Source organism: Sinohyriopsis cumingii, chromosome 14 (genome assembly GCF_028554795.1).
Source record: "Sinohyriopsis cumingii isolate HCF-2022 chromosome 14, ASM2855479v2, whole genome shotgun sequence".
NCBI classification, from domain to species: Eukaryota; Metazoa; Mollusca; class Bivalvia; order Unionida; family Unionidae; genus Sinohyriopsis; species Sinohyriopsis cumingii.
In genome coordinates, this window is record NC_142974.1 from 19,223,907 (window position 1) to 19,236,667 (window position 12,761).

Here is a 12,761-nt window from a genome sequence, read left to right on the forward strand (position 1 = left end):
GATAACAGCGGCTTAAAGCGCAAACTAACTTTTACCAACTTGGAACGTACTTTAAAGTAAATGTGCTTCATCATTTGTTACGTGACTGTGCTATGTTTTTCCACTGAATTCAGACCAATATGACCCGTTACAAAATTAATGAATATTTTAAAGCTATGTGTGCATATTTTTGATGGAATCACTTGTATTGTGGATTCAATGTATATGATGAGGTTCGCAGGTGAATACACAGTGTTGATACTCTTTTCATGCTATACATTAGACATTTATATATAAACAGGATTCCTGTATATGTACCAATTCATGGTTCTCTAAATAAAGTAAACTATTATATTATGTCTTCTCTGTTTTCATAATGGTAACTGTGCCGACGAAGCACGTATTTTACCGCCCGCATTTATTACCCACATACTCCCTCCAACAATTTTGTTTTTGGGGGGGGGGGCGGTGGGGTACATTTTCTTCAGCTAAGTGACTTGGTTGCATATAACACGGTTTGGTACATAACGCGGTCGGGTTTTATGGCTCCCAACTACTGTGTTATAGCGGGGTCACACTGTAATAACAAGTCTTTAATTGAAAGGCTGATTTTTATATGACCATCTGTTCAGAAGTAGGGACAATATTTTTGAAGATGGCCACTGGGGTGGCCATAATGTATGTGAAATAAGCACCATTTTCATTTAGGTTGATATAGAACATGTGATGACATTGTATATGAAGTTTCATGGCAATCCTCAAAGTAGTTTAGGTGGAGTAGCAAGAACTTGTACTAATGGACAACAGACCAGTTCATAAGCTCTATGATCTTTAGCGCTGAAAATGCATTCAGTGCATCTTTTAGCTTGTTCCTGCAACAAAAGCACTACGTCTTCTTGCAAAGAAACAGGCCAACTAGGGTGGTCTGCCCTTGAAAGATGAATTGGTGCCAAATACCACCAATCAACAGTTACTACTGGAATGGACGTGCATGGTCTTCCAGAAATGTAACTGCTGGGTGGGCTTGCAAGGGTGTGCCCATATTATGAGTGGGTAAATATCAATGAAGAAATATATTTTTCTTTCAAAAACTGGGCGCTTCTAAATAACATAACCTGATCATGATATGTTCAGAGGCACAAGCAGAAGTGCCAACTTAAGAACAAACCAGAACACACTGTGAGCATCTTCTTTATCTGGATCTGCAAGGTAACATGTTCTCTTTTACTGTTATTATTACTGTGTAAAGTATACATTGTATATAAAAGCCTAAAGATTCGACAAAACCAAGTTTGAATTTCACCATTTTCTGACAAAGTATGATAGTGTTATTGCACCCGTTTCTTATTATACCAATCACCATGCTTTGCAACAATGCACCAGTGGCAAGGAAAGATTTATAATTTCCAACAGTTAAGTTATCCCTAATGGTTAGATTTTTCCATTATGCTACCCTTACAAGTCAGTAGTTGTGGCAATGTTAGAATAATAGAAACTAATAAAAAATCTTTAACCTCATGAGACAGTATTTACTGATGGGAGGACACAATCTACATTCTCTACTTAATAATTTAACCCCTCCCCATGACAATTACACAGAACAGAATATACACAGTAATTTAACTCCTCCCCATGGTGATTACACAGAATAGCATACACATCTTAATTTAACCCTTCTCCATGGCGATGACACAAAACGGAATATACATAATAATTTAACCCCTCCCCATGGTGATTACAAAGAATAGCATATACATAGTGATTTAACCCCTCCTCAAGGCAATTACAAAGAATAACATACACATAGTAATTTAACCCCTCCCCATGATGATTACACAGAATAGCATACACAGTAATTTAACCCTTCCCCATCACGATTACACAGAATTGAATATACATAGTAAATTAACCCCTCCCCAGGGTGATTACACAGAATAACATACACATTGTAATTTAACACCTCCTCACAGCAATTACACAGATAAACATAGTAATTTAACCCCTCCCCATGAAAATTACACAGAATAGCATACACATAATAATTTAACACCTCACGGCAATTACACAGATACACATAGTAATTTAACACCTCCCCATGACAATTACACAGAATAGCATACACATAGCAATTTAACCCCTCCCCATGGTGATTACACAGAATAGCATATACCTAGCAATTTAACCCCTCCCTATGGAGATTAAAATGAATAGAATATAGTGATTTAACACCTCTCCATGGTGATTACATGGAATAGCATATACTGGTACATGGTAATTTAACCTCTCCACATGGTGATTAAAAAGAAAAGACCATATATAGTGATTTAACACATCCCCACACTAATTACAAAGAATAGCATACACAGTAATTTAACCCCTCCTAATGGCAATTAAACGGAATAGAATATGCATAGTGATTTAACCCTTCCCCACACCAATTACACAAAATAGTATACATATAGTAATTTAGCTCAACCCAAGGCAATTACACAGAACACCATACACAATCAAGAGATTTGTACATTACCTATTTTTTTTTACCATATATATTTGGACATGATAAAATATTTTATCTCCTGTCCGAGAACTTACAGTGAAACTTTGATTCACCTTGGTTATATGTCCCAAGACTTAACAAACAAAATAACTTTTGTGCTGAATTTGCACTCCCCCCACTACACATTGCAATAAAATAGATAAACAAAACACTTATTTGATAATAAACTGAAAGAAACCATTCTTATCATTTATTCTCTTTTTTCATTATGAGCAATAAATAATAAAACAAACCCATTAACTCCGAATATGAAGCACAGGCATCCATACTGTAGTGTGTATTACTTATGTCATATAGCACACAACACAGTTTATTGATGTGAACATACAGAAACAAGCTGTGTTTGGTTGTACTCAAAGGTTTTAATATGTTATCTGACTGAAAACTGGATCCATCAAAATCACAAATGAACCGAAAAAATCAACTGATTGCTTGAAGGCATCTGACATTCATGCATTACATGGTGTTAGGTGCAAAATAACCAAGATTGTATTATATCTAGGCCAACTATATGAAAGTATCTCGCAAATAAAAATCATTATTTGAAGATACATTCACTTGCGTGCAAATGACAATCTTTTCACTAGCATGGGTTACAAAAGGTATTATTAAAGCAAGTTATTGCCAGGCCGACCAGTCCATTCACTAACCTCTTAATGCTGAGCGCCAAGCAAGGCAGCTGTTAGTACCAGTTTTATAAGTCTTTGGTATGCCTCAGCCGTGGATCGAACCCACGACCTCCCGTATCTGAGGCAGACGCTCTAACCACTAGGCCACCGGAACGGCCCAATTTTTTGTTTGAAGGGATATCAATACAAAGGTTATTCTATTACAAAGCAAGCTGGCGTTGAAAGCAAACTTTAGATTCTTTTAAATGTGCTGCTTTTTTTCTTTTTACAAAGATGGGTGACACAATTTTGATTCCTTTTCATTATAACTCAAAGGAAATTTGCAAATAATTTGAAACAATATAATTTTTTTTAAAGTTACATGATATAGTGCTTCTTGGATGGACATCGATGATGAAGAAGATTTGGAGAAAATAAAATCATTTGATATATTTATTTGTTAAGGCCTGAAGAGAAGAAGATGATTTCACTGACAATATGAATCATTAAGTAAACATGGATGAAATTCCATTGTACTTTGATCTCATTCCTGTTGTTGTTGTTGGGTTTAACGCCATTTTTCAGCACATGATAGGCTATACATGGCGGCCAGTATTAATGGTGGAGGAAGAACCTGGGAAAACCCCGGAAAGAACCACCGACCCACGAGAAGCTACTGGCAAGCTCTCTCACATACCCACATTAGCTGAATCCGAGACTTGAACCAAAGCAGACAGAGGTGAGATGCCAGTGATCTGCAACGGAGAGCACTTTAGACCACTCGGCACTTGGGGCCCCCCATCTCATTCCTGGATGGACTGTCTATAAGATGGTGGTTGAAAGTGTGAGAATTAGAACATCTTGTGCAGATTTGTTAAAAATCTGACTTTAGTCTCTGCAGTTTACACTTCAGAAGATGTGTTGCCTCCACTGATAATTTTTCATGGCATGTGAAAACTAAAAAAATAATCATACACAGAAAAGAATGGATCGTATGTGTGCAAAACAGTTGGATTGATGAGATCACACTGCAGTGGATTAAAGAGTATTATCTCAAGTACACAGTTTTATATTTTTTTAAATAAAATTTTAGTTACTTTAAAAACTAATTTATGGAGTCCCAGCATATATGGTAAATATGGTTCTATTAGTTTTGGATCAAATATTGTGCCATATATATTTGGAAAGCACAAAAGTATTATGCCCTACCCTAAATAATGTGTCCCTCTCGCACCAGGTTAATATTGAGTAGTCCCTTATATGCTGCATGTCATTTAGGCAATAGTGAGTGTTTAGTCTGATGTCTGTCACAAGTTCACTATAATACTGTTGGTGGTCTATTTATACCATAAAGTGCAAAAAATATTTAATATCTTGCTGCAAGTAGTGTACAAAAGAATATTAATCCATCTTCTTTATTATCCATCTAAATTCACTTCACTATAGTGTACAAACGAATATTAATCCACCTTCTTCATTATCCATCTAAATTCACTTAACAATAATGTACAAAAGAATTCTAATCCACCTTCTTTATTATCCATCTAAATTCACTACACTATAGAGTACAAAAGAATATTAATCCACCTCCTTTGTGATCCATCTAAATTCACTTCACTCTAGTGTACAAAATATTAATCTGCCTCCTACATTATGTAAATTCACTTCAGTGTACAATACAATATTAATCTACCATCTTCATTGTCCATGTAAATTCACTTCACTATAGTGTACAAAAGAATATTAACCACCTCCTTCATTATCCATGAAATTTCACTACACTGTAGTGTACAAAAGAATATTAATCCACAATCCTTCATTATGTAAATTCTCTTCACCATAGTGTACAATGGAATATTAATCCAATTTTTTTTATCCATGTAAATTCACTTCATTGTAGCATACAAATGAATATTAATCCACTTCCTTCATCATGCATGAAATTTCACCTCACTGCAGTGTACAGTCCCCCCCACCACTATCTCGAATCCACCTCCTTCATTATGATTCAAGTCGATTCACTCCACTATTGTGTACAAAAGAATATTAATCCACCTCCTTCATTATCCATGTAAATTGACCTCACTCTAGTGTACAAAAGAATATTAATCCCTGGAGATTCACTCCAGTGTAGCTTAACAATAATATGTAAAGTATATTACATTAAATTTCCCAATAATGCCACCTAGTGATTGATAATGAGGCTATTTTATAAGTAAAAAGATAATTAGATTTGTGTTTGCACCCAATGCAAATAAAAAATTGTTCATGTCCAAAATTATTCTAAACTGTACACAATTTTGAAAAACTATTATAATGGCATGAAAATCTACCTAGGTCACCTATTTATGCTTACAAGCATGCATAATGCATTCTAAACTCCATCTGCCTACTTCACATGGTTGTTACAAAATTGTACTAACCTTGGTTTTGTTAATGCCAAAAAAGGTTTTAAAAAAATTAACAAACTTGAAAATTTGCTGTAATGTCCTGAAAAATCAGACTGGTGATCTACTCATGACCATGATAATGTTTGTATATCACTCAAAGTACAACAGAATTTTTTCCTATCTTATTAAAATGAAGGATGGATGGATGGATGGGTTGGTGGATGGATAGATGGATGAATGGAAAGCGGTGAAGTGAAATGCCCCCGTCTGCTATTGTAGTGGGGTCATAAACACTAATCACTTGTTACCTGACCAGGATAAATGAAACGAGAAGACAGTTTGTTTATTTTTGTCAGTTCTGATGGTGTGATGTCAAAGTGAGCTGCAATACTCTCCAGTGTGTCATGGTCCTGAGTCTGAAAATAAAGAACAGTTTAAAACATCTAACAAATTATTTGATACCCTAATTACTGCTATTCAACCATCTAACACATGTACTATGTACTTACAACTATTATCTGGGTACATCTTGAAAGGTTAATGCTTATTATATTAGGTACATACCTACAAAGTCATAAACATTGTCCCTATTACATGTATGTGCTTGAAGAGTTAGCTTCCTTTATGTTGGGAGCTCTTCACTGAAGAAATTCATTTTGTCCCAATATGGTAATGCTATATAAAGCAATGTAAGAAATGTTCTTGAGACTGATTTAAACAACTGGCAACAAGACACAAGGCATCAATTGTAATAATAATAATAATAATAATGACATATTTATAGGGTGACTCAGTTAGTTACAAATAAGAACTCATCTACCTTGAGACCCTCTATTCTGCAATTACATACAAAATAATAATTAAAGAACATGTTCATGAACACAGATATATGCATATACACAACTATTATATAAATACAATGTTGTTGTCTAAATGAAAAACAGGACATAGGTGGTATTAGTTCTGCTATTAGTGTGTCTTAAACCTCAAGGACAAAATGATCAGTCTGACTTGTCAACCTTCTTTCTTTGATGCCAAATTGGCTGGCAGATTGGTTGGTTGGTTGCTAATGGCAATACCACCACTTTGTTTGGCTATGTCATGATAAGGAAATGGAACCTAAGTGTCTTTCCCAAGAACAAACCAAGGCAGCTGAACTGGGCTGGCCTGGGAAGTGATGAACCCATGAACTTTTGTATTACAAATCCAATGCTCAACCATGAGGTACCATGGCTATGAGATGCCATATAAATGTATATTGTCAGTTGGAAGATGCCAAACAAATATATAGTGTTATCTTGAGCATGCCATACAAATGTATATTTGTTATCTGAAGCATGCCATACAAATGTATATTTGTTATCTGGAGCATACCATACAAATGTATATTTGTTATCTGGAGCATGCCATACAAATGTAAATTTGTTATGTGGCGCAAACCATACAAATATAAATTTGTTATCTGGAGCAAGCCATACAAATGTATATTTGTTATCTGGAGCAAGCCATACAAATGTAAATTTGTTATTTGGAGCATGCCATACAAATGTATATTTGTTATCTGGTGCATGCCATACAAATGTATATTTGTTATCTGCAGCAAGCCATACAAATGTATATTTGTTATCTGGAGCATGCCATACAAATGTATATTTGTTATCTAGAGCATGCCATACAAATGTAAATTTGTTATCTGGAGCATGCCATACAAATGTATATTTGTTATCTGGAGCATGCCATACAAATGTATATTTGTTATCTGGAGCAAGCCATACAAACGTAAATTTGTTATCTGGAGCAAACCATACAAATGTATATTTGTTATCAGAAGTTACTGAGTTTAACTTTACAGATTTTCCCACTAATGCAATGAATATTGATACAACCTATATTAACACCTTGTCCTGAAATTCATAAATTTGTAACTGTTACTATTAGCATGATTGCAATGACATGTGGACACTCAAGGAGACATAACAGTTATTATTACAACAAACATTTACATTGATTTTTTGCTCTCTATATCATAATCACTTCTACTTTGTGTGGAATTTCTTTCTTAGTTCTGATAAATATTTATTTTACAATATTTACAGTCTGTGTAAATGCTAGTTATTGTGTCAGCTTTACCATTTCATGAAAAGCAACATCAATTCATATTTTTGCGGCAGAAGAACATGGGAAGAACCTCCATCAACCCATGGGAATATACTGGCTACCCTTCTCAACTCACTCTGGCTGAGCTAAAATTTCAGCCCATGTGGACAGAGTTGAGATGTCATTGATCTATAAAGGCAAGTGCCTTAGAACACTCGATCACCTAAGGCTCCCCTTTTATTTATATAGCCATCTCTGGTAATGAAACGTTGGTACACACAGACCAGTTGTAGTGAAGTGATAATTTTGTAATACAAATTATTCATAAGTAAATTCAAACCAAATTTTTTCATTTGATTCAAGAATTTATCTATTCAGACTCAAAATCTGTACTCAGAAACAATTCAACCTGACCAATAGTGAATTTGAAAGTCACAACTTGAAATCCATATGTTTTATAATATATTCACATGTAAAATTACCTAAATATTTGATCACATTTCAAAATACAATTATTCTAGATGTGTACAGTCCCACTCTCCACTATCTCGTACCTCTAAACTTACACCGAATCTTTTTAAAAACCAAGGCTACGTGTTTCGTCTCAAACTGTTAACTCAAATTTCTATTATGGCAAATTATCTCCCTTTACATATCCTCTATCAAGCAAGGCTAAAGCTAATCAGATGACCATCTAAACAGTTACAAAAGCATAAAAGCCTTACAAAGACTAATCTTCCTTACTGTATATTCAAAAGTCCCCTCTGGCTGGGTTTTCTTGCCCTTTTTGTCCTGCGTCATTGTGACCTTAGACAGAGCTGTCTCCTTCTTTTCCAGAGTTTCTGACTCTTCTATGTAGAATACCGACTGTGTCTTTTTCTCTGAAACAGCAAAATTGCCTATACATCATATAGATCAAGAAAAAAATATGCAGTCTGCAAGTATCTATGTCAATAATCCTGTGACCATGACCTTCATTTTTGTACTTGTGCATTACTTAACTGGCAGCTTCCCTAACTCTTCTTTAACTTGATTCCACATACAATGACAATAAAAGGAATTATATAACAAACATTCTAACATATTTCTCTGTAGTAATTGTCTGCATTTGATGGAAACGTGCACCAATAATTATATAGCAAAATAGAACACTCTTTCAGGTGCATGGTATCACCTAACATTCACTGCCAAATAAGGACATAATTCATATCACAACTTTGAAGAAAAAAAGACATATAATGTCCCCTCATTATAATGCCCCTTGGTATTCTGCTACTGAATAAGGACATAATTCATATCACAACTGAAAGGCCAAAGACAGTACACTGGTCTCTTATTAGAATGCCCCTTGATATTCTGCTGTGAAATAAGGGCATACTTCAGATCACAACTTAAAGGTAAAAGACAGAACACTAGTTGTTCATTATAATGCCCCTTGATATTCTGTTACCAAAAAAAGGACATAATTCATATAAAAACTGAAAGGCGAAAAAACAGTACATTGGTCACTCATTATAATGTCCCTTGATATTCTGCTACCAAAAAGGACATAATTCATATCAAAACTAAAAGGCCAAAGATAGTACATTGGTCCCTCATTATAATGCCCCTTGGTATTCTACTTCACCTCTTTGAATGCTGGTAGTCTCCATGATATCGCATAGCTCTTGCCATAAATTTTCTTTTAAATTAAGTGTCAGCCAAATGTGATATTTTATAAACACATTGAACTGAAGGATAAAAGAATATAACAAATAAGAAAACACTCAGGTCTTTCAATGTTAAATGTAGGGGAAAGTTTAAGGTCTCAGATGTGCTGTTGTTCAAAGGTTTGGTAGTTTTCTCTCAAATATTGTATGTATAACAAGAAAACTGCAGCAACATTGCATACAAGTCTGCATTCTTTCACATGCAAAGCAATAATACCTAAACAGTAGTTGAATTAGTGCAGTTTAGACATGTATCATATGCTTGCTTTTAGATATCACAAACATTTCACACCTGTCTGACTAAAAGCCAAAAGAGAACAGTTGACTTGTGTATACAATGTACAACTGACTGACATCATAGAGATTTGTATTGTGATTTCATGTATGTACAATGTAAATCTGACTGACACCATGTATTAAGACTATGGTCATACGATAAACAAAGTAACAGATAAAGCAAAACCAACAAGTTTTTGTAAAACTTAATAATTTAATTATCAGTTATGAATGAAAATGAAAGAGAAACTTACAGTATTATGAACTGAATTCAAAGTAATTCTAAATGTTTTATTCAAGTCCCAAAGAAATGAATGCTTTGAATGAATTTCAGGTCCTCAAATGTACAAAATGCAGCATTCTCCAGCATTCCTCTAAATAATTCGCAATTCCAAACAATAATCCTAATGAATGTCTCCTCTCAAATTATCTAAATACAACATCAGACAAATCTGCATACAAATTTTAACCTATGAAACAAGAATCCAAAATTGGAATCAATCCAAAATAGGAATGAATCTGATTGTTCAGTTCTCTCCTTATATACACCTACACGAGTCTATTATGACTTTATGTTGCAATATACTCAACAACTAACAGATCTTACTACTCAAGACTTCAAACGCATACTCAAGTGACCTTACCCGTCCAATGGGAAATAACTTAATCCAAATGATGGGCCTGTCCATTTGGAAACAACCCAAAACTTGCAAACAGGTTTTATTATTAATATTATCATAAATGGTCAAAAACACTACATTAACAACTATTTATGCAGCCTATGCAATCTCAATATCTTTAAACAGAATTTATACCCATGTACAAAAATATACTATTTTAACTTAAGATCATCAGAGAAATTTAAATTATAGTTGTGAATAAGTACAATTCAAAATATAGACACAATCTTGTACCATTAGAGTTAAATAAAATAATGATACATAACTCCATGTGACATCATGGAGACTCACTGTATTAATGTTATTTCGTGTGCCTACAATGTTCAACTGACACCATAAAACGCTATGAAGATTCACTGAAGTACAGCACATTCTCATTCTAAAAATTTGTTATAACAAGGAATGACTGGCCATTTTTTCCAAAAGCAACTCCCTTCTCTAGGCTAATCAGATTTTCATTATTGGCTCCAAAAGTTCATTTATTTTGCAAATCAAAGCATAGCAATTTTTCAGAAATGCTCATGAATCCATTACAGAGGAACAGTGTAGCCTGTTCTCTAGCCTACCTGAAGCTACCACTTCAGCCCAAAAATAATGTCAAGAGACCAGTCTATATTTTGGTTTACATATTATTTACTTCCGAGCAACATCATAGAAAGGACATAAAACGTCACATTAAAAGATAAAGGACTAAACAACAAGCGTATGTTTATGTTATGGCCTCCCTTTACACTTTTCCTTGTTAATTGCTCACAACGAGGTCCAAAAACATAGGCCGCACTATCAGCGATGTCCAGTTACCGAGGGATCCCCCCACTATGCCAGCCCTTCTACCGCCATGGGGGGTGGGTGTTTAGTGCTAATGACTGAATACTCATTTTATAATCGGGCTGAGAATAATTGTCAATAAAGCACTTTTTCTAACTAAGTTGTTCGTTATTCTTATAAGCTAAATTTATTTTCAATATGCCCAACATCTAAACGATCGATGACTTTTTCAACAACCTGCGTATGTACGCAAAAACGCTTGTGTATTGCATCACTACTTTTTGTTGTTGTTGATTTGTCTGGGTCTTTGCATAGTGAGTGATAACGTAGTCCAAAGCAGGAAGTAAAGAGCACGGAACCAGACTAACTATTGAGACATCGCAAAAACAAGATTCCTTTTATCAAAGACTACAGACATTTATTTGTTAAACAATCGTCTACGTCGAACCTCAATTTTTGTATTGTTCATTTTGTAAAATATTGATAACGTCATTTCATTGCAAGTAATAATTAAACTTCTTTCATCTCTGAGAGCCGATTCAGAATTCTATGAAACTCGTTTCTTCACAATGATCCGTTTCTGTGAAACAATGCTCAGTGAAACGAGCTCACCAGACATGCGATCAGGCCGCTAGATCTTAAGCATGTACGATTTGCATGCCATTTAACATTTCTTTTATTCCACCTCTTTTATTTGATACAAAAGATGCAATTAACATGATAATACAAAGGAGGTCCGATTTTAAATCAGCGCAACAATAGAACAAGTACAAGTCGGATATCAAAACACAGAAGGCGTTACTGCGAGAACGTTCTTGGACATTAATTGGACATTGGATGTTACGGCAGATATGATGATTACACTTAAATCGATCTATTAAAAAAACAGAACTAAAACACAAATTTCAATTGATATAAACATATTTAATTGGCCTTTATTTAATAAAATACTGCCTCCACTAGACATGACATTTTCATTGATCTTAATTTCGTTGAATATCGTTATTTCCAGTGTACTAATAATGTCGTTTGGAAAGAAAACGTAACAAAAATACCTCTTATTAAAAGTTGATACTCATAATGTTTTAAAATTTCCAGGTCCTATCTACCGTTTTTCGACGAAAAAACGAACGAACTATCAAAGTTTCAGTTACCAATTTCGATCGCGATTTTCATCCAGTTCAATAAAATAAGGGTCAAATTTTTGGGTATTTCCTGGTTTAATAAATGGGACCCACGCCCGACCCCGCCTTATAAGCGGGTTCTCGACTTATCAGGGTCGAAGTTATCGAGGGAGTGGTGTATTATGTTATGTATATTTGATTTAATTTATATTTGAATTTAATTGTTTGTTTGTTAGTTTTAAAAAAAAAATTGTTTCATCACATCCTATTGTAATGTAACTTTATTTACTGGCATAGAGTCCAGTTCTGGCTGACATTTTGTTTTTTTTTTTAATTTTAGACGTAAACAACTTTATAGAGACATTATATCTAATGCTGACCTATTTCCTGACCTTGATTCTGAACAAGTGATAGTTTGTAGTAAACAACTGTTTTTAAATATTTTTTTTATTCTTTCTCAGAGTATGATTCATAAAGTGGTATCAAGGTCATACTTGGAGTATGTGACAAATAACATGTATCAATTAGGTTTTTCCAGAGGACTGACCCACATCTTAGTGTCTGTTTTACGTT

General features: G+C 34.3%; 1 protein-coding gene across 16 annotated transcripts in view; it reads right to left on the minus strand.

Moving 5' to 3' along the window:
- LOC149783365 (oxidation resistance protein 1A-like) overlaps window positions 1-12,761 on the minus strand; it is a 227,964-nt gene that overhangs the window by 83,317 nt on the left and 131,886 nt on the right. For 14 of the 16 annotated variants that reach the window (XM_089931584.1, XM_089931583.1, XM_089931585.1 and 11 more), the window contains 2 exons: window positions 8,376-8,512; window positions 5,843-5,950 (listed from right to left, as the gene is read on the minus strand). In XM_089931584.1, the coding sequence (XP_089787710.1) occupies window positions 5,843-5,950; window positions 8,376-8,512 (245 nt within the window). Of the gene's footprint in view, window positions 1-5,842; window positions 5,951-8,375; window positions 8,513-10,587; window positions 10,832-11,050; window positions 11,109-12,761 lie in introns of those variants that run through there. The other 2 variants (XM_089931592.1, XM_089931591.1) reach the window with 2 other exon arrangements.